General features: G+C 36.6%; 1 protein-coding gene across 1 annotated transcript in view; it reads right to left on the bottom strand.

Moving 5' to 3' along the window:
- LOC126457523 (nucleolar pre-ribosomal-associated protein 1) overlaps positions 1-24444 on the bottom strand; it is a 180361-nt gene that overhangs the window by 8491 nt on the left and 147426 nt on the right. Inside the window, exon 19 of the mRNA XM_050093866.1 lies at positions 17458-17712. Within this exon, the coding sequence (XP_049949823.1) occupies positions 17458-17712 (255 nt within the window). The remainder of the gene's footprint in view (positions 1-17457; positions 17713-24444) is intronic.

The raw sequence follows: 24444 nt of genomic DNA, 5'->3' as shown, positions 1-24444 counted from the left end.
GAGTATACACTCGCACACACACACATATCCATCCACACATATACAGACACAAGCAGACAAGAAAGGAATAGATGGAAACATAAATAAGAACAACAAGCAGACAGGCAACAGGACAGTACGTCTTACCTACTTTGGAACTGTTTCACAAAAAATTGCTAATGTATTTCATCATACAATGTAAGAGTTGTTTTCTCAACCAACAATAAATTTGGTAATAGACTGCCACACAATTTAAAACCAGTAAAGATAAATTCTCTAACTCTGGTGTATACAAGATAAAATGCATTCAATGCCTCGTACTATATGTCGGTCAGACTGGACAAAGCTTCTGAATTGGATTCAAAGATGCATTCAAATACAACAATACAAGATGCATTCAAATACAACACACCCAATAAATCTGCCATAGCTACACGCATTCAGGACACAAGATTTTCCTTTCATAACATAAAGGACAATCTAGTAATACGTCAGAAAATAAACAGAGGCCACCAACTCAATCTTTATGAAGAACTAGAAATTTCCATTCACAGTAGAATGTATTACTAACTCAAGGTATTTGCCCAGACACGTTAAAATATGCCATTGTCAAGCTTCTCTACAAAAAAGGGAACACTACAGATGTTAATAATTACTGGCCAGTATCCTTGCTTACAGCATTTTCAAAAATCACCAAGAAAGTAATGTACTCAAGAGTGGTTAGCTGTCTCAACAGTAATGTGTTACTTATTAAATCACAGTTCGAATTTCAAAAATGCTGTTCCACTGAGACAGCAATATGCAATTTCACTGCCCACATAACAGAGTCTTTAAATAGTAAAATGTCACCAATAGGAATTTTCTGTGACTTATGCAAAGCACTTAACTGTGTGAACCATGACATTATGTTACAGAAATTACAATTCTATGATTTAAATGGAACAGCATATGAGTGGTTTACATTATATCCACAGAACAGAAAACAAGATGTTTCTTTATACGGTTTAAGTGATTTAAGGAAGCTTGCCACTTCATCTAACTGGAGTGAAGTTACATTAGGTATTCCACAGGGTTCGATCATGGGTTACCTTCTGTTCTTGTTATATGTGAATGACCTCCCTTCTCATCTGAAACAAGAAGCTAAACTGATGCTGTTTGTTGATGATACAAGCATCATTATTAATCCAATAAAAGAAACTCCAATAGATATGATACAAATAAAGTCTTTGGAAAAATTATTAATCGATTTTCTGTGAGTAGCCTTACTCTGAACTTTGGAAAAACATAGTACAGCCAATTTTCTGCTGCAAGGAACACATTTCCTTCAATGAATATAACACATCAACAGAAGTCAGTAGCCAGGGTAGAGTACACTTAGTTTTTGGGTGTGCATATAGATGAGAATCTTGATCAGAAAATTAATATTTTGGTTCTCCTAAAGTGATTGGGTTCAGCAATTTTTGCAATTAGAATAACTGCCAATTTTGAGGCTATATAAATAGCTAACAAACTTTGCATACTTTCATTCTCTGATGTGATACAGAATAACATTTTGGGGTAACTCAATACTTAGGCAAAAAGTACTCATTGCTCAAAAGAAAGTGGTTAGAATAATGTGTGGAGCTCATAGTCGCACATCTTGTAAGCATCTGTTTAAAAGGTTAGGAATTCTTACAACAGCCCCACAGTACATATACTCCGTAATGAAATTTGTTCTCAACAACATAGACCAGTTTAAAAACAACAGTGACATTCATGATTGTAATACCAGAAGAAAGAAAGACTTATGCTATCCTCTACTTAAACTATCTTTAGCACAGAAAGGAGTAAAATATGCTGCTGTGAAACTTTTCAATAAATTACCAGACTAAATAAAATGTCTGATAGACAGCAGTAATAGTTTCAAAAATAAACTGAAATCATGTCTCCTTGACAACTCCTTCTATACCATACATGAATTCTTGAACAGGAATAAATAAATCTACAGGTATAAGATATGCATTTTGTGCCATTTAAGGGAATGGGGTAGGCAATAAAAATTTTAAGCTTAAAAAACCTTGATTCATATGTGATTATTTTTTGCACTTAAAACGTTCCACATCATAACGGTTACTGTGAAATTGATCAATTGAACATATAACTAACTAACTAACACACTATCATTCACTCAGAATTATGGAGATCATCGGAAGATTCAGCCATGAAAAAACTATTCCAGGTCATTAAAATTTTCTCGATTTTCAAGCCTCACCATTTCAAATAAAACACTTGAACTTTTGAAATCTATCTTCAACAACGACATCATGAGTTGAAATCAATGAGGGCTGGGGCTGGCGCGGTGTTCTTATGTAGATATAATGGCAGTGTCTGAAACTTTCCAGAGATGGCTGGAGTGGCGTATGCACGGAAGGCAATGTGGGCAGCTTGGTGTGGCTCTGTCCACCGCAGGAGCACGTGATGTCACATGGTGTAAACGGCCAGTGACATGTTTGAAGCTGCTGCTACCGTGTCCCTACATGTGTCAAGCCTATATATTTGCTTTTCCTCAATGGCTGAAGCCCGCCTCCATGTCCTACTAAGTGGGTACACTGGCCTCTGTTAAAATTGTTGCTGTTTACCCTGATTTTGATCACTTCTTTGATAACAAAATCCCAATATGATAGTGTCTGAACCAAAACTCTCATTTTTACAAAATTTTTATGCCCCTTTTCTACACAACACCTAGCCACAGCCAACTTCTCAAGTCCCCTTTCTCTGATATGTCATGAATGCTCTGCACAAAGGTCAGTGACAGTGCGAATGGTCTGACCTATGTAAATGCTACCACATTCACAGAGGAAACAACCACACTGGGAACTCTAAGAGTATCTTTAACAGGGCAAGAGTTTTGTAAAGGGAGACAAAATATTAATACAGCAAGCAGGTTCAAGTGCACACACACTGCAGTAGTTATTCAGAGATGAAGAGGTGTGCACAGGCTAGACTAGCATGGAAAACTGCATCAAACTAGTCTTTGAACGTTTAAAAAACAAAACAATCATTGTTAAAGAGTCATATCTGGAACATAATATGTGAAGCTAACAAACAGGTGGACTGCAACTATTATGCATAGTCTCTTGAAACAGTAATATTAGATAGATATGAATATTAATTTTTCTGAAATGAAACTGTGCAATTCCTGCTGTTAGTAACTTAGATTTGGAAGGGATGGATTCAACTGTGTTTCATTCACTCACTGAAATCCAGTAAGCAGTTCAACGAAATTCTAATTTTCACAGAAGGGAGCATCTTAAAAAAGGAAAATCTCTTCAAACACAACTATGAAATACACACATATGAAACTACGCAGAAGATGAACCTACACATGAACACAGTAAATATGAACTTATGTACAAGAGGAGTGTATCATACTGGAGGTATGTTATATAACCATTTGCCTTCTTACCTAAAATGCCTACCAACTTTAAATGCATTTAAAATAAAGTTAGAACAGTTCTTGCTTGATAACTGCTACTATTTTGTTGTCTGAATTTATGGAACATCGTAATAAGTAAACCTCATTCACCAAATTTTACTAATTGTCAATTCATAATATAGTTTACATTGCACTTATCATGTCATCTCACTTAATAACTGCTGTTATCACATGTAGAAGCAATGTAGTACACCAACCGACATTATCATGCATTTTGATTATGTCAACAATGTAATCAAAATGACTACTGCATTGTAAATTAACAAGGTTTATCACTGTCCTATATCACATGTAGAAATAATGTACTAAAATGATTCTTGGGCAAATAAGTAAATAAATAGATTACACCAGTCATAACATTAACAACTAACTGACAGCTGTTGTATGCAGGAGTTTGTGGTTTCGTAACCAAATAAGGGAATACACTGCATCAAAAGAGGAGGAAAAAGGACGTTTAACTGCAGGGACACTGATATAAAAGGTGAAGAGATCTTTGTACTTGAGGAAAAAAGAGATTTAACTGCAGGGACAGTGGTATACAAGGCAAAGAGAGTTTTGTGTTTTGTCTGTTGTGAACTTGTTAGGAGTGGGAAATGTCTTTTACAACCAAGATAAGAGAGATACGGTATTTCTTGATGGAGAATGCAGACGGAGCACAATGAAAGCAGGTGACTGTATGCACAAAGATATACTGACAGACTGTGTTCAACAATCACGACAGTTATGCAAATGTGTGAAAAACTGTTGTTGAAAGGGCACAGCAATGTCACATAGAGAGTAAGGGGCCAAGCCTGCAATGCAAGGAGCCTACAGTGAAAGGACCTTTTGTTTAAAATCCACATGTTAGCTCTGCAGAAGCTGTAAGTGCCTGTGACATAAGTTAGTTTAGTGTTATTCACATTTTTCAATAAATCAAATTCCATCCATATTCTGAGTCATTTAAACACCACACTAAGCAGTGGGATCACAGAAGATGTCACATGGTTCAACTGCAGCATGCCTTTCTTTAATGAACTTCCTTATGAATGAAACAACACTTAAAATCATAAATACTTAACAGAAGAAATATGCAGTAGTGGGCAGCTGACAATGGACGTTGGAAGAGACAAGTTGACCACCAGAGACAGCAGAGTGGGATTGTTGAAGATTATGTAATTGGTCCTATAACCTTGCCACTGAAACATATCGCTGCAAGGTCACTTCACAAGCAACCTTAAAGTTGGTAGTACGACTGACAAACAAATGAGGAATAAGAGGTGCTTCATTTTCTGAACCAATTACAGCAACAAAAGCAAATTCTGGCATCGACACTACTATGTTGCCAGCTGCTGTGTAAGCATTGCGTGTTAGTGTGCGACCAACTGCTTCTATATAGCTCTGCTGTGTTACTGCTTCAACTACAGTTTCTATTTATTGAAGAATGTCACCAATATGATTTCATTCACCAAGTGATAATCCGTTGTGTTGTGGAGTGTCATTAAATAGTCAGACTTTTGAATTACTACAAACAATGTGAGAGTTTTACAAGCAAGAAAAAGAATTTATTTCTGTTCGTGGGCAATGCATCGATTCCTGCTGATACAGTTCAAAAATACTATGACTAAACCAAATAACTGTTATAAGGAAAAGGGTGCTACTTCAAACCTTGTAGTAAACCATATGGAATACATCTCCATGGAAAAAACAGTGTATTTTTAAGTACTACTGGGAAAAAAAGGAAAGCAGCCTTGTCCAGTTACAGATCTTCATTTGTTTCAAACTGATGCAGTTCGATGGCACAATTATGGATATTATAGCAGGAAAGAAAACCCCTCAATAGTGAAGTTGGTAATTTCTTTAACAAATGTGAACTTTTCTCAGAGGGGAAAACATCACTTAAAATGTTGTTAAAAAGTAAGGGATTTAACTTTAAAAAGTTATATGGATGAAACCCATTGTTCAAAAAAGCTTATAGTTGCAGCTCACAGTATTTTCTGACACAAAATTGCAGGACAGGATACACATTCAGTTATATGGTTAGGTAAAGTCAATGCAGGAGAAGCAGTTGATAAATGCTGGACAGAAGACACTCCAAACACCAGCAATCATCAACCAATGGAAAAAGGATTCCAATTGATTGTGACCTACCGGGCTCTTCAAATGGTTCTGTATGTGAAGAAATTTTAGGTTTTTGATTGGGAAAAACCTGTGATTACCATAATGATATAGACTACCCACAGTCTCTGGGGTGGTTTAAAAACTTGTTACTCCAGTTTAGTCATTCGACAGTATTTGTAATGGATAATGCACCTTGCCATTCTATGATATCAGGCAAAACTCCAACAACCAGTGACCACAAAGAAACGATGGTGCAATGGTGCAGTGGTTACAGGTCAGAGCCATTGCTGCAAACATGAGAATGACAAAACTGCTGTTATATTTACCTGAAAAACAAAATAAGTCCGTAGATGAAATTACAAGGAAACAGGGTCATATGATAATTAAGCTACTGCCTTACTAGTGCCATTTTAATACAAATGAATTGGTTCAGAGTGACGTCAAGATTTACTTTCGAAATGATAACAAGTCTTTTACAATAATAGACGTGGAAAGGCTGTTACATTAAGGTCTTGCTACTGCAGGCACATCACGGAAGAAGAAAACAGACCACGTTGGTAAGCTTTTGAGAGAAGTACAGACTACAGATGGAATTACAAATGAGAATGAACAAGATTTATGATGACGATGATAGTTTTGGCACCAAGTCCAGTGATGGTGGAGAAGAATTGGATGGAATTGTGCCACTGGTATCGTATATTGAGGAGAGTAAATGTTGTTGTTGTTGTTGTTGTTGTGGTCTTCAGTCCTGAGACTGGTTTGATGCAGCTCTCCATGCTACTCTATCCTGTGCAAGCTTCTTCATCTCCCAGTACTTACTGCAACCTACATCCTTCTGAATCTGCTTAGTGTATTCATCTCTTGGCCTCACTCTATGATTTTCAGAAATGATTACCTTGCCATTGCCAGTCTACATTTTATATCCTCTCTACTTCGACCCTCATCAGTTATTTTGCTCCCCAAATACCAAAACTCTTTTACTACTTTAAGTGTCTCATTTCCTAATCTAATTCCCTCAGCATCACCCGACTTAATTCGACTACATTCCATTATCCTCATTTTGCTTTTGTTGATGTTCATCTTATATCCTCCTTTCAAGACACTGTCCATTCCGTTCAACTGCTCTTCCAAGTCCTTTGCTGTCTCTGACAGAATTACAATTCATCGGTGAACCTAAAAGTTTTTGTTTTTTCTCCATGAATTTTAATACCTACTCCGAATTTTTCTTTTGTTTCCTTTACTGCTTGCTTGATATACAGATTGAATAACATCGGGGAGAGGCTACAACCCTGTCTCACTCCCTTCCCAACCATTGCTTCCCTTTCATGTCCCTTGACTCTTATAACTCTGGTTTCTGTACAAATTGTAAATAGCCTTTCCCTCCCTGTATTTTACCACTGCCACCTTTAGAATTTGAAAGAGAGTATACCAGTCAACATTGTCAAAAGCTTTCTCTAAGTCTACAAATGCTAGATACGTAGGTTTGACTTTCCTTAATCTTTCTTCTAAGATAAGTCGTAAGGTCAGTATTGCCTCACGTGTTCCAATATTTCTACGGAATCCAAACTAATCTTCCCTGAGGTCAGCTTCTACAAGTTTTTCCATTCATCTGTAAAGAATTCTCGTTAGTATATTGCAGCTGTGACTTATTAAACTGATAATTCGGTAATTTTCACATCTGTCAACACCTACTTTCTTTGGGATTGGAATTATTAAATTCTTCTTTATGTCTGAGGGTATGTCGCCTGTCTCATACATCTTGCTCACCAGATGGTAGACTTTTGTCAGGACTGGCTCTCCCAAGGCTGTCAGTAGTCCTAATGGAATGTTGTCTACTCCCGGGGCCTTGTTTCGACTCAGGTCTTTCAGTGCTCTGTCAAACTCTTCACGCAGTATCGTATCTCCCATTTCATCTTCATCTACATCCTCTTCCATTTCCATAATATTGTCCTCAAGTACATCGCCCTTGTATAGACCCTCTATATACGCCTTCCAACTTTCTGCTTTCCCTTCTTTGCTTAGAACTGGGTTTCCATCTGAGCTCTTGATATTCATACAAGTGGTTCTCTTTTCTCCAAAGAGTAAATGTATACCAAATTAATTCTCTGTGCAACTGAGTAGGCCATGCATCTTTTTCTTTATTTTATTCTACAATTGGAGGATAGTATGTTCTTTGGTATGCTACAGTTTACATTATTATATCACATTTTATATGCAGCTATTGCAGTAACAATTCGGAACAACTGCTCATAAACATTATCAATAACTTTGGTTGTAGTTTATTTCTTGGTTTCATAAAATATCAAATGCTTTTTCTCCTTAGTTGCTCTCTCCATTGTTAGAAAAATATTCTTTGTTGCACTTATGTATACTGCATTATGTGATGGCTTATAAACATATTAATTGCAGCCTCCATTTATAAAGCAAACCTTGGAGGTATCAGATTTAGGCATGTGTGGTGGCAGCTATTGCATCCTTGCCATCAGATTATAGCCAACAACACGCATGCTATCATGTGGCATATTTTAGTGGTCTGGCTGTAGCTTCACTTAGGAATATTATCACGTAACGGATACACACAATTCCTTGTCAAAGTATTAAGCCTCTTCAAGGAGAGAGATTATTTGAACCATGTTGATATATGTGGTTCATCTACTGCTCGTTACCCACTGTGGTTATGCACATGGTCCCCAAGCCCTTTCCTGGTCACTAGATAGTGTATGAAGGCATTATCAGGAGGTCTGCATATTCACCTGATTCGATACACCAGTGACCTTTTCTTCTTTGTCATATGCTCAAAAATGAATTTTATGCTTAAGTTAAAATGACTCAAGACATTTTAAAATAATACACTTTTGCAGTGTATCCAATGACAATGAATGATCTCTTCAGCATGTCCAGATCTCTTTGGTTCAAATGAATATCGCAGTAGTTAGTGGGCACATTGAACAATTGATTATGTAAGCAGTTCTGATCACTAATGTTCATGATTTCCTTCTTCTTGTTGTCACTGATACAATTTTGCACTGAAGATGCATATCTTGATGTTAAATTACTGATAATTTGGTTGTTTGTGTGAAATTATTATTTAAGAATCTTTATTAAATATAGCGTATAAGATCTATGCTAGAATAATAACTGAAAGACTAAAACCCATAATGGAGTGCCTGCTGTCAGAAGAATAAAATGGATTCAGAAAGGGGAGAAGCTGTACCGACAACATATTTATGCTACAGCAAATTACAGAAGAACATAAGGAATTCAATAAAGAAACACACATCCTTTTTGCCTATTATGTAAAGGCTTTTCATAAAGTAAATAGACAGCTACAGTGGGAAGTTTTAATAAGAAGAGTTATACCAACACACACTGTACAGGTAATTCAAAAGATCTATGCTAATACAAGAATGCAAATAATTTGGTATAACGAAGAAACAACAAAGGCTATTAATTTAGGAGTTCGAAAAGGTTGCAGCCTCTCTCCAATGATTTTTAATACATACATTGATGACATTATACGGCAATGGAGAATGAAACTATACATATAACTTCAATCAAAAAGATCACATTATGAATTTATTATTCACGGATGACCTAGCGTTAATTTCGAATAATGGACTACAGAGAGCTGCCTACGAACTATACCAAACATGCCAGATATATAATATGTCAGTAGCAATACAAAAAACAAAAGCCATGGCTTTCTGTGGAAGAAAATCCAGTAGAACAAAAATGATTATAGACAACAAGATCATAGAGCAAGTAGATAGATTCAAATTGCTAGTAACCACACTGTCGTACAGGGAAGACCTAGATCAAAAAGACAAAACTGAGAAATTTAACTACGTAAATGGCACTATTAGAAGAGCCCTCCAACGTAAAGTAAGAACAGAAATGTATCTAAAATTTTATAAAGATATGTCAGTGCCAACATTACTATATGGAAGTTAATCTTGGGTAATGAAAAAGAAAGATAAAATAAGATTATAAGCCAATGAAATGAAATTTCTCAGGTACATAGCAGGATATACCAAGCTAGACTAAAGATATCAGGAAAGAATTAAATATTTTCTATATAAACAATAAGGTTGGCGAATACCAACAAAAATTGATATTCCTGCTACAAATGGAGAAGCCAAGATTACCACTACATTTTTGGCGATATACTCTGCAAGGTAAAAGTTGCATTGGAAGACATGCAAAACAATGGAAGGACCAGGTGTAGCTGAAACAGGCTGAGGGAAAGCCTAACGCATGGTGGAGGAAGAAGAAGAAGAAGAAGAAGAAGAAGAAGAAGAAGAAGAAAAATCTTTATACCTCACTTTTCTGTTTTATGTATCCATTCACTTTGTAAGATTCATCTTTATTTTTTGAAAGAAGAAGAACAAGAAAAAGAAAAAGAAGAAGAAAAAAAGGAGGAGGAGGAGGAGGAGGAGGAGGAGGCAGAACTATTATCATAGTTACCTGGTGAATCACACTACATTTATTGCTTTCCAGTTGGTGTTGGGCTAACTCCTTGCAGCCGAAAAGTACTATTATCAGTTTTCAATGAAAATTTTCTCCATTACTTTGAATCTGCAATTAGACGCACTTAGCTGCATCAGCTTGGAGAAATCCATCAGCTGAATTTAACAGCTCCTTTCTGATATCATGATCTTCATATGACAGCAATCAATTTGATATTCAAGGACAGATATCCTAAGTTCAAAATATTGTAATTTCTTCAAAATTACTTTTCAGATTTTTGGAAAGCAAAATGCCACTGAGTTTGTCATTACCCAGCTGATGAAACAAGCAGCAGAAATTATTATAATTCCCCTCACAAACCCAAACAAATATTTGTGCAGCAGCTTGTAAGGTGTCTCTTATGCGAGGAATACATTTTTTACCAGTTTTAATAAATTATTGTCGCTCATTGATGTATTCATGATAGTTAGGAAGTGCTGTAGTCCATAGCTGGCCAGGAATCGGAGAGCATTTCTCACGCTGGCTGGCTAGGTGACAAAGCGACCGTATGTCGCGTGTAGTGGGGTGGGGCTTGGCGCTGGACTGTAGCAACAAGCGTTGGCCTGGGAAATATACTTGACGGGAAGTACTGCCATCTTGGCGCCAAAGTCAACGATTTTGTTTATTTATATTTAATAATTAAAGTCAAATTATGACAACATGAATACTAGGAGGAGCCTCTGGATGTTTAAAACTATTTATCATAATTTTACCTCGTTAAAATTCACACCCATTCATTAACAAATGCATATCTTAGAAAGTACGAACTTGATCGGAAATCCATAAACTGTGAAGAAACTAGTAAGAGATACGGACTGCGTGCCAAAGTCGGCAGTCGGCTTTAAGAGCTCTTCCTGTCTTGTTTGATGGTAGCCATGCTCTCAGTTATGAGTAGTTTGTGACATGAGTGTTTCATTATTGATCTAATAGGAATAAGAGTGATATTACGGCATTCTGAATGTTAATTTCACGAAAATAGATACCACAAAGTTGATGGACAGCAATTTCAGATAATTAGCTTCCACTGACAGAGACATCCAATGCGCCAATAAAGAATATGCACGGGACGACATTTACGAGAGCTGCACCGCACACAGGTAGGAGGAAATCCGACGACACGACCCACCAAGGCGGATCAAGGAAGGTCCGACTTACACTCGCAAATTCCAGGTGGAAATGCTGACCAGTTACACTGTATGTCACATATACCACCCTCTACGGACTCACAGCTAAGCTGAGTAATAACAGTATCAGTTTAGAAGCGAGGGGATCTTGCAAGCTGCAGAAAATTGCTATTATGATAAATTTATAACAGTTTCACTTTGGGGAAGCAAAAACAACTTGACAACAATACTGCTACAAGCAATATTGTTATGGTTTGAGTCTATACGTCATATAGTAGGCATTTTCTTGCAATTAATCTGGGTGAAAACAGAACTGACATATGTTGAACTGTATTGGAAGTATTTGATGTTAACAGCTTAGGTGAATTATCTTGTACGTGTGGTATCAAGAGAGGTATATGTGTTGAAGATGGCTGACACAACAGATACCATGTTTAGTGAGTTACTGGCACTGACTGTTCGATATAGAGCTTTTAAATCAATTTGGAGGGATTTGTGAAAACATCAAGAATACAATATGGAAGGAATTCCATATCCGAATCTTATAGGTTCAATACATTGAATGATAATGGGAGAATGAGTCTAAAATTTCTGAAATAATTTTAAAACTTATGAACATGTTATCCTCAAATTTTAATAAAATTATGTTCATTGTATGAAAAACTGAAATGTGTTTATTGTGGCATGCAACTCTTGCTATATATCTGGGATCTGTAAACCACATTTCCTGTCAGATATAACAGTACTGGAAATGGAGGATTGGTTACTGATGTATGCCATATAACAGATGCTACAGCTTCTACTGAATCACAGTTTTTTAATTGTGCTGCTAAACAGGGAAGTGTAGTGTCTTCATAAGTTATAAATTACAGGAAAGTTAGCAAGTAAAAGATACTTCAGTTTTTTTGGGGCTTTGTCAGAAATCATTAACAGTATAAACAAACTCTGAAATAGGCAAAATTTCAACTTTAGGATAAATTAATCTTCAGACTGCATGCACTGAAAATCACATGGTAGTATATGAAAAGCTGAGTATTTATGGAAGAAGGAAGTTTCTTATGAATAACTGATCCAGCTTTCTTCAATACATTTAACACAACAGCTGTGCATATGGAAATATTCGTATACAAATCAGCCAACACCTGTATGTGTGAGAGATTTGCGTCTAAGTGATGTCCAAGTCATTTCAAAGTATCTCTGAGCACTTCAAACATAGCAAGGTGGAATGGTACCTGTTGCTATAATTTCACTCATTGAATAATGTTTTATTTTCTGTTCTGCAAGTAATGCCTTTATCAATGGTAGGAAATGAAAACCTTGTAACTCCACTTGGCTGTGAAACTTAGTAATTCCAGTGAGCAGTAACCCCATTATCAAAGAGAGATTTGAAAGTGCATGGATTTCTTTAATCTGTCAATAGGTAGGCTTCTACTAAATAGTTACATAATAGCTCCTTTATCTTTATCACTTTCTATTTTTAAGAAATGGTTTTTACCTCTCCTGTAAAATTTAACAAAATGGAGTAATGAGGAATTCATTGCCTACCATCGACACTACGAATACATGAAATTTTATATTTTTATCTCTGCTGTATTTTGGTAAACGTTACCCAATGTTTAGTTTTCATACCAACAATGATAACAGTATAATTGGTTTTTTGGAAAAATATTTTCTTTGATGAAATATTCTAAATTTCTTATCACTAAAATCATGTGCTTTTCAAAATTCCACTCCTCTAATAATTATTTGTTTTAGGATTGACAAACATTAATCGAAACCCACAGTTCCCTCTTTCCAACAGACAAATTATGTTTTTCAAAAACTGTTGTTGTTGTTGTTGTTGTTGTCTTCTTCAGTCCTGAGACTGGTTTGATACAGCTCTCCATGCTACTCTATCCTGTGCAAGCTTCTTCATCTCCCAGTACTTACTGCAACCTACATCCTTCTGAATCTGCTTAGTGTATTCATCTCTTGGTCTCCCTCTACGAGTTTTACCCTCCACGCTGCCCTCCAATGCTAAATTTGTGATCCCTTGATGCCTCAGAACATGTCCTACCAACCGGTCCCTTCTTCTTGTCAAGTTGTGCCACAAACTCCTCTTCTCCCCAATTCTATTCAATACCTCATCATTAGTTATGTGATCTACCCATCTAATCTTCAGCATTCTTCTGTAGCACAACATTTCGAAAGCTTCTATTCTCTTCTTGTCCAAACTATTTATCGTCCCTGTTTCACTTCCATACGTGGCTACACTCCATACAAATACTTTCAGAAACGACTTCGTGACACTTAAATCTATACTCGATGTTAACAAATTTCTCTTCTTCAGGAACGCTTTCCTTGCCATTGCCAGTCTACATTTTATATCCTCTCTACTTCGACCATCATCAGTTATTTTGCTCCCCAAATAGCAAAACTCCTTTACTACTTTAAGTGTCTCATTTCCTAATCTAATTCCCTCAGCATCACCCGACTTAATTCGACTACATTCCATTATCCTCGTTTTGCTTTTGTTGATGTTCATCTTATACCCTCCTTTCAAGACAATGTCCATTCCGTTCAACTGCTCTTCCAAGTCCTTTGCTGTCTCTGACAGAATTACAATGTCATCGGCGAACCTCAACGTTTTTATTTCTTCTCCATGGACTTTAATCCTTACTCCGAATTTTTCTTTTGTTTCCTTTACTGCTTGCTCAATATACAGATTGAATAACATCGGGGACAGGCTACAACACTGTCCCACTCCCTTCCCAACCACTGCTTCCCTTTCATGCCCCTCGACTCTTATAACTGCCATCTGGTTCCTTTACAAATTGTAAATAGCCTTTCGCTCCCTGTATTTTACCCCTGCCACCTTTAGAATTTGAAAGAGAGTATACCAGTCAACATTGTCAAAAGCTTTCTCAAAGTCTACAAATGCCAGAAATGTAGGTTTGCCTTTCCTTAATCTATTTTCTAAGATAAGTCGTAGGGTCAGTATTGCCTCACGTGTTCCAATATTTCTGCGGAATCCAAACTGATCTTCGCCGAGGTCGGCTTCTACCAGTTTTTCCATTTGTCTGTAAAGAATTCGCGTTAGTATTTTGCAGCTGTGACTTATTAAACTGATAGTTCGGTAATTTTCACATCTGTCAACACCTGCTTGCTTTGGGATTGGAATTATTATATTCTTCTTGAAGTCTGATGATATTTCACCTGTCTCATACATCTTGCTCACCAGATGGTAGGGTTTTGTCAGGACTGGCTCTCCCAAGACCATCAGTAGTTCTAATGGAATGTTGTCTACTCCCGGGGCCTTGTTTCGACTCAGGTCTTTCAGTGCTCTGTCAAACTCTTCACGCAGTATCTTATTTCCCTTTTCATCTTCATCTACATCCTCTTCCATTTCCATAATATTGTCCTCTAGTACATCGCCCTTGTATAGACCCTCTATATACGCCTTCCAACTTTCTGCTTTCCCTTCTTTGCTTAGAACTTGGTTTCCATCTGAACTCTTGATATTCATACAAGTGGCTCTCTGTACTGCAAAGGTCTCTTTAATTTTCCTATAGGCAGTATCTATCTTACCCCTAGTGATATAAGCCTCCAAATCCTTACATTTGTCCTCTAGCCATCCCTGCTTAGCCATTTTGCACTTCCTGTCGATCTGATTTTTCAGGCGTTTATATTCCCTTTTGCCTGCTTCATCTACTGCATTTTTATATTTCCTCCTTTCATAGTCAGTTTATCCAGGTCCCATCTCCTTAACTTCCCACCTTTTTGCAGTTTCTTCAGTTTTAATCTACAGTTCATAATCCAATAGATTGCGGTCACAGTCCACATCTGCCCCTGGAAATGTCTTACCATTTAAAACCTGGTTCCTAAATCTCTGTCTTACAATTATATAATCTATCTGATACCTTCTAGTATCTCAAGGATTCTTCCATGTATACAACCTTCTTTTATGATTCTTGAACAAAGTGTTAGCTATGATTAAGTTGTCCCCTGTGCAAAATTCTACCAGACGGCTTCCTCTTTCATTTATTAGCCCCAGTCCATGTTCACCTACTATGTTTCCTTCTCTCCCTTTTCCTACTCTCGAATTCCAGTCACCCATGACTATTAAATTTTCGTCTCCCTTCACTACCTGAATAATTTCTTTCATCTCATCATACATTTCATCAATTTCTTCATCATCTGCAGAGCTAGTTGGCATATAAACTTGTACTACTGTAGTAGGCATGGGCTTCGTGTCTATCTTGGCCACAATAATGCGTTCACTATGCTGTTTGTAGTAGCTTACCCGCACTCCTATTTTTTTATTCATTATTAAACCTACTCCTGCATTACCCCTATTTGATTTTTTATTTATAACCCTGTATTCACCTGACCAAAAGTCTTGTTCCTCCTGCCACCGAACTTCACTAATTCCCACTATATCTAACTTTAACCTATCCATTTCCCTTTTTAAATTTTCTAACCTACCTGCCTGATTAAGGGATCTGACATTCCACGCTCCAAAAACTGTGTATTTACAAAATTATTCCTCTTCAAAATTATGATACTCCACAAAATTTGAATCTTAAATTGTAAACGTTTCATAATTCCAGTGGTACAGTTTTGTAGCCCCAATTTTCCTGTTTGCAAAAATATATACTTTAACTAAAATAACATGTTAATTAACAAACTATTCAAATTAGTAAATGTACCTTTCCACAAAATTCTTGGCATTCTTCAGAATCTACAGTGCATATTACAACTTCCCTTTCATAAAATAGTACCTATCATTTCTACCATTTTTAATTACATAAATTACAGTTAAATCAAATTACTTTACAGTCTAATTTGTATATGCATTATACATCTTTCCTAGCTTTTACACTGTTGCTGAAGATGAAATTACTGCAGATTTTACCATTTTGTAATTTCTGTACTAAGTGGGTCTTTAAATACGCATCACGCAGCAGGTCACAGTCAATCAGTGGTAAACATTTAATCAGCACAGTACCTCAGTTTCTAGGCACTCATGGTTGCGCAGTTAAAGTGTGTAGTTACTACGTCTTAGTCAGTCGGCATCCAGTAGCCAATATGTAAATTTCTACACCAGTTCCAGATCAGTACTATTCAGTCATTATTTAGCATTCAAAGAACTGAGTTATTATGTTAATTATGTGTGTTTCCACTTGTAAATTTTCTCGGATCACTCATACACTGTGTGAACTGCTGGCCTGTGTTATTACGTCTGTCAAAGTTACTACCTAATTTGCTGGTCACTGTGACTCATCGTGACATGTGTAGTATCAATAAATGTAAAGAGAATGAAAAATAAACTTGTCAGTGTTATGCACAATTATTTAACAACTGTTTACAACACCAAATAATCATCAGCAGGTAAGCAGTACAAAAAGAGGAATTCAAAACATGTCTATAATGTTACACACTTTGTGTTTTATTTTATGACATTTCACTATTTTTGAAAGTGATATCTGAGAGGGAGAGAAAGAACAAACAAATTGCACAGAACATATGCATAGAAAGCAAAAAACAGCTAAACAGTTAGCAAGTAACAATGAAAATGCTAAAGTGGACAGGGTAAACAGCTTCAAAACATAGACTTCATCATCAGAGTGCAAAAGGTGCCCACTTTCAGAAAATGTTATGCTCCCATAATACTTCATGCACAAAGCAATAAGCTCACAATCTTTCATTGAAAAATCTCAATGAGTAATGAATTTATGAAAGAAAAACCATCTATTCTCTGTGAAGCAGTACATCTAAATTCTCTTTTATAGCTCACTGGTGCATTTGTTCATCATTTTTGAAGGTCCTTAACTTTTCTCAGCAGCAGCATTAAACAATGCTGATTCCTGATGTTGATCAAGAACTACACAGGAAATTAGGAAAGAATTCAAAAACTGTAAAAGTTAGGGAAACTTCTTGTCTTGTAGGATCATGTCAACTAATACAGTAAAAACACTGGATTATTGTTATTGTTATTATTATTATTATTATTATTATTAATGTTCTCATGACCATGATGATAGTTGGAATGTGTGATGAGTGCTGATGTAAGTTAAGAACACACAGTGTTTACGATTCAACTATGAATAATGAACATGGTACGGATGTTTATCTATACCCCAGCTTTTGTGAAGCTAATAAAAAATATAAAGACAATGAGAAACATTCAACAGTGATCCCCATATTATTACAGTTATACTATATGCCTTAAAGTTAAAAATAGTCTAAAAATACTGCTGCTATATTTCAAAATTTTGTTGAACATTGGAAACAAACCTCCAAATATTTACATAAGTCCAACACGGTTGCGGGTAAATGGGTTAAGAAATTTATCAAAAGAGCTGGTAGTGATGGTAATGTAACTGGTAGTGTTGCAATGGCACCAAGCAATGCTCTGGCAAGGCCTGTTTCACTACTGGTCAAACGATCCACTGCAGCCATCATCCACACAATTACACTGTAGCTGTTTGTAAGAAGTTTGGCTGCACCTGGCACTTTCAGTGCAGATTCCAACACTGAGACAATCAACACCTGTAAATTAAAATCATCAATACGTGATAAGCATAAATACATACAATAAAATTAAAATTTTGTCATCATAGAGGAAAGTACAATGACTCTTGATTGTAAAAATAACGTTTGGAGAGAATTTCTTTTCCCACCTTATGCAAGAGTTAAGATGGACAAATACATCATTTACAACTGCCCAGAATATGGCTTAACTTCCAGATATGGCAATTAAATTTCAAAATTGATGGTACCAATACATAAGCATCTCTTAGGTTATCTTTAAGATGATATTATTCATAACTAAAAGTGGTGATATCTGGTGAAAGAAGGAATATAAATGGAAGAAGAAAAAAATAACACTGCTTTGTGCTTTGGGGGGGGGGGGGGGGGGGTGAGAGGTGGAGGTTGGAACCGCCTCACAAACATTTGACTGCAGAGATGATTTCATGGCAAATATAAATTTCCATGTCCTCTTGAGTAGTGCAGAGCTGTGCAATGAATATTATCCCAGTATTTGGAACTCTTAGTAAGTAAGGGTGAAATAGGAGAATGAATGCATTCATAGACACACTATTACACTTATGAATGTGGTCACTTTAGCTAGTGAGAAAGTGTCAAGACACTGAGTGACTTACCACTACAAGCAACAAGCTATTCAAAAACTAGGTACTGGCAAAATTTTGAGGCAGTGCTTGAAAAGGTTGAAAATGATTCTTGGCATTTCATGTGATAGGTGGCTCTCATCAGCATTTAACATTCCATGAACAAAGTCATTTGCATAGAATAAAACATTCTAAATGGACAAGAATGAGGGAATAAACTATGTGTGGTTTGCACACTGAATGCATTCACAAAACATGATTTAACTTAAATTGCAATCTGGAACATAATTCTGTTAGTCACATAACTTCATCTGAATTGTGTTTATATCTTTAGTGCCAAATCAGTCATGAAGTGTCCCAGGAAAATGTTATCATCAAGAATAGTTTGCATTTCTGGGACACTAACAAGGGGAGGCCACAACGTTTGGAACGCGGATTTACTGATCGATTTGTACCATGAGTGTAAAGTGCCTGACGTGCCGTAGAGTCGTTAGCTCCGGGGTCTGGTGTGATGGATGTAGTAACTTTTTTCATTGGGGCGATTGTAGTAGCGTGGGAATTGGGAAAACGAGCGAGACTCATCAGTGGTTCTGTAGGCTATGCAGTAGAGATAGAAAGACGGTGGAACAGGAGGGGAAAATTGCTGCCCTTCAGGCTGAGTTAGATGAGGCTAGGTGAGAACTGGGCAGGTTAAGGGGGGAGAAGGGTAAACAGGGGTGGGGAGTAGCAACAGGCATAAGGAACAGGCCAAGAAATTCTTCTGACAGCTTTGTTATTAATGTAAAAAATAGGTTTGACCTGTTTCCTCAGTCAGAAACTGATGAGCCTCTCACAGAAGTAGATGTAGACAGGGCTCAACAAGCTTTCAGAAGCAAATTGTATAAGAATGTAGGGAAGTTTGCAAAGAGAAAGAAAGTCTTGTTGCTAGGTAATTCGCATGCTAGCGGTGTGGGCCAACTTCTGCAGGATGAATTAGGGTCAGAATACCAGGTCACAAGTCTTTTCAAACCTAGTGCTGGACTGGGGCAGGTTACAGAGGATTTAGGTTCACTATGTAGAGGCTTTACTAGGGAAGATACCGTGGTTATTGTGGGTGGGCCGGGCAACAGTACTGACAGAGATCCGGGGTACAGCATAGAGTGTGACCTGGCAAAGATTGCATTAACATCGAGTCATACCGGTGTTGGGTTTGTGTTGGTTCTGGAGTGCCACGACCGACCTCATTTGAGCTCTTCTGTCAGGAGAGTTAATTTGGAGTTGGAACAGCTACTTGGATCTGGTGCAGGGTCACAAATTGGTGTGGTTCCTGTTGATTCACTCTGTAGGTGGGACTATACTAGACATGGCCTACACCTCAACAAGAAAGGGAAGGGTAAACTGGCTAGGCTGATAGCAGGATATTTAAAGGGGGGAGGAACTACATCTCATGGTGGAAACTCTTTTTTAGTGTAAGATCAGTGTCCAGTGGGAAACTCAGCCAGGCAAGTACTAAAGATGTTAAAAAAGTTCAAGATACTCACAAAAGTAAAGTGAAAAATAATGTTAGTATATTTCATCAAAATGTTGGGGGATTGAAGAATAAAACTGATGAGCTTCTGCTTTGTTTAGAAGATATAGAAACTGAGAATGTAATAGATGTACTATGCCTGTCTGAGCATCACATTGTCACTGATATGCAAAAGGTTAGCACCAATGGGTACAAATTAGCTGCACATGTAAGTAGAGATAATATGATGAGAGGAGGAGTTGCCATATATGTCAAAAGCTACCACAGTGTAAAAAATTGAGAAACTAAAAAATTTTGTGTAGAGCAACATACAGAAGCATGTGCCACTGAACTAAAATTAAATGATGGCACTTTCATAATTGTAACAGTGTATAGGTCCCCCTCATGGAATTTCCACCTATTTCTAGAAAACTTGGATGCTTTGTTGTGCTACCTGTCAGACAGGGGGAAGCAAATTATCATTTGTGGGGATTTCAATGTTGATTCCCTAAAAGAGTGTAATAAGAAGAATGACCTTGTAGTATTACTCAATTCTTTCAATTTAAGCTCCTTCATTGATTTTCCTACTTGGATAACAAAGAACAGCAGATAACTTTTTTATAGATCAAGATAAGTTTAAGGACATAAATGCTTATCCTGTTGAGAATGGTCTTTCAGATCATGGTGCACAGCTAGTTACAGTACATGACATAGCTCCATGCAGTATATCAAATCAGAATTTCAAAGCAGTGCGTTCAATTAACAATATAAATATTGCAAACTTTAGGGAAAGCCTACAGCAGCTAGACTGGGATGAAGTGTATAAGGAACCCGATGCAAACTTGAAATATAACTTATTTCACGATACATTTTTAAGGGTATTTCAAAATTGTTTTCCCAAGAAAATAGTTAAACATAATTCCAAGAAAACATATAAAAAACCTTGGCTAACAAAAGGAATAAGAATATCTTGCAACCGTAAAAGAGAACTGTATTTAACAGCAAGAGGGAGTACTGACCCCGAAATTGTTCAATATTATAAAAACTATTGTGCGGTACTAAGAAAAGTTATTAAAAAGTCCAGAAGCATGTGTATCATGTCTGAGATCAGTAACTCTGATAATAAAATTAAAGCAATTTGGAATATTATTGAAAGGGAAACAGGGCAACCAAGAGCACAGGAAGACTTTAATGCCATAAAACTGAATGACAAGTGTACTAACAAACAATCAGAAATTGAAAATATTTTCAATAATTATTTTTAAATGTTGTGGAGAAAATAGGATCTAGATCTTCACTAGAAGAGGCAAGGCTACTAATAGAAGAGGCAATACCTGTGCAGTTTGAAACAACTGTATTTCCACCAACCTCTCCCTCTGAAATCAGTAAAATAATAAACTCACTGAAAAGTAAAAGCTTTTAAGGAATTGATGGCATTTCCAGCAAGGTACTTAAAGCTTGTTCCCCACAGATAAGTAGGATTCTCAGCCACGTATGTAATAGCTCTTTGGAGCAGGGTATTTTCCCCGATAGACTGAAATATGCCATTGTAAAACCATTGCATAAAAAGGGAGATACGTCGGATGTCAACAACTACCGCCCAATCTCTCTTCTGACAGCCCTATCAAAAATTTTTGAGAAAGTAACGTATTCAAGAGTAGCCTCCCATATTTGTAAAAATAAAGTACTAACAAAATGTCAGTTTGGTTTTCAGAAAGGCTTTTCAACAGAAAATGCTATATACGCTTTCACTGATCAAATATTAAATGCTCTGAATAACTGGACATCACCCACTGGTATTTTTTGTGATCTCTCAAAGGCCTTTGATTGTGTAAATCATGGAATTCTTTTAGATAAGCTAAATCATTATGGTTTGAGTGGGGCAGTGCACAAATGGTTTAATTCATACTTAACTGGAAGAATGCAGAAAGTTGAAATAAGTGGTTCATGTAATGTTAAAACAACAGCTGATTCCTCAAACTGGGGGGCTATCAGGTACGGGGTCCCACAGGGTTCGGTCTTAGGTCCTTTACTGTTCTTGATATACATCAATGACTTACCATTCCACATTGATGAAGATGCAAAGTTAATTCTTTTTGCTGATGACACAAGTATAGTAATAACATCCAAAAACCAAGAACTAAGTGATGTAATTGTAAATGATGTTTTTCACAACATTATTAAGTGGTTCCCAGCAAACGGACTCTCTTTAAATTTTGATAAAACACAGTATATACAGTTCCGTACAGTAAATGGCACAACTCCAGTAATAAATATAGACTTTGAACAGAAGTCTGTAGCTAAGGTAGAATTTTCAAAATTTTTAGGTGTGTCCATTGATGAGAGCTTAAACTGGAAGCAACACATTGATGGTCTGCTGAAACGTCTGAGTTCAGCTACGTTTGCTATTAGGGTTATTGCAAATTTTAGTGATAAGAATCTCAGTAAATTAGCTTACTATGCCTACTTTCATTCGCTGCTTTCGTATGGCATCATATTCTGGGGTAATTCATCGTTGAGTAGGAAAGTATTCATTGCCCGAAAACGTGTAATCAGAATAATTGCTGGTGCCCACCCACGGTCATCCTGCAGACATCTATTTAAGAATCTAGGGATCCTCACAGTAACCTCACAGTATATATATTCACTTATGAAATTTGTTGTTAATAATCCAACCCAGTTCAAAAGTAATAGCAGTGTGCATAGCTATAATACCAGGAGAAAGGATGATCTTGACTATGCAGGGTTAAATCTGACTTTGGCACAGAAAGGGGTAAATTATACTGCCACAAAAGTCTTTGGTCACCTACCAAACAGCATCAAAAGCCTGACAGATAGCCAACCAACATTTAAAAATAAATTAAAAGAATCTCTAGATGACAACTCCTTCTACTCATTGGCTGAATTTTTAGATATAAATTCAGGGAGGGGGGGAAAAAAAAACAACTTAAACATCAGTGTCATGCAATATTTTGTGTAATGTAATATCTTGTACAGACATCTTTTATTAACCTGACACGTTCCACATCATTACGAAGTGTCGTATTCATGATCTATGGAACAAGTATTAATCTCATCTACTGCAAACTTCGTACACTTGTAGTACTCCACGAGGACAACAAAATGTGTAAGCAGTAGCGCGTACTTCTTAAGCGTTATTGAGGAAATCGCAAGATAATTTCAGTCGTCAAATATATACCTGTGCGTGGCCATTTTTACCATGAAGTGCCAGCAGCCGAGTGCTTAGCGTTCCAAGCCCCATAATCGTGGGGTCGCTGGATCGAGTCCCACTTGTCAGTTTTTTTTTTTCTTTTTTTTTTTTAACACAGTTATTTTCTTTACTATTTATACTACAATTGATGTAATGGGAAAAATATGTGTAATCGGATGAACTTTTATTAAATTTACAATGTTATTTGGCAGTCTACAAATTTTTATTATCACAAATAATATAATATTCATAACTACCGATTAGCAAACAACCAAACGCATAAAGTGATACTGAAAATGTATGCTTGTCCGTGTCTTCAAAATTGTTCTTATTGAATCAAAACAGAATGAGAAATTGCTTCTTGTGTAGACACTATTAAAATAAACTCGATATTGCATGACCAATGATCAGCACCAATATTTAAGGAAATGCTGCATTATGCACGGTTTGTTTGCAAATTATCGGCCAAAAGAGAGGTTTTTGAAAATGTTAGTGAGGTTTGTTTTTCCACGGAAAACCTCAAAAGACCTTGCGTGTGTGGAAACATAGCATTTATTCAATGTTGCTGGTGCTGTTTAACTTTGTTTTTCATGTTTTTACGAAAAATACCATCCTGCAACTTGTACTCGTAATGCTGAAAGCGACGATTAATTGTATATCTTTCGAAAGCCGTCTGTGCCGGTCAAAACTTGGAGGTAACAAGTCGTGTCGGGCTCCTTCCAGGTATAAGGGATATCTCAAATCACAAACAAGCACACATTTTCAGCATCACTTTACGCGTTTGGTCATTTACTAGTCGGTAGTTATGAATATTATATTATTTGTGATAATAAAAATTTGTAGACTCCCAAATATCATTGTAAATTTAATAAAAGTTCATCCGACTGCATGTATTTTTCTCATTACATCAGTTGTAATATAAATAGTAAAGAAAATGACTGTGTTAGAAATAAATAAATAAAAAAAAAACAACTGATGAGCGGGACTCAATCCAGTGACTCAGCGATTACGAGGCTTGAACGCTAATCACTCGGCTGCCGGCGCTTCATGGTAAAAATGGCCACGCACAGGTATATATTTGACAACCGAAATTATCTTGCAATTTTCTCAACAACGCTTGAGAAGTATGCGCTACTGCTTACACATTTTGTTGTCCTCATGGAGTACTACGAGTGTACGAAGTTTGCAGTAAATCCGTGTTCCCAATGTTGTGGCCTCCCCTTGTAAATCAAAAACAAAACAAAAATATAAGGAAATACAAAAATACTTAGGCAGATCTCAAAGTCATCATTGATGGATCAAAGAGGCAAAATAGTTTTAAACGTGGAGGAAGGGAATTGCTTTGAGAGGAACTAACATTGTAAACAAGACTAATTTTAGTTGGAACTGAAACATGCATCAAAACGAAGTATTTGTCAAAGTAAATCTGATATCTGGTTAGATGAAATGGCTAA

Source organism: Schistocerca serialis, chromosome 2, assembly GCF_023864345.2.
Source record: "Schistocerca serialis cubense isolate TAMUIC-IGC-003099 chromosome 2, iqSchSeri2.2, whole genome shotgun sequence".
NCBI classification, from domain to species: Eukaryota; Metazoa; Arthropoda; class Insecta; order Orthoptera; family Acrididae; genus Schistocerca; species Schistocerca serialis.
The sequence above is the reverse complement of the archived record's forward strand: the minus strand, read 5'-3'. Positions and strand labels throughout refer to the sequence as shown.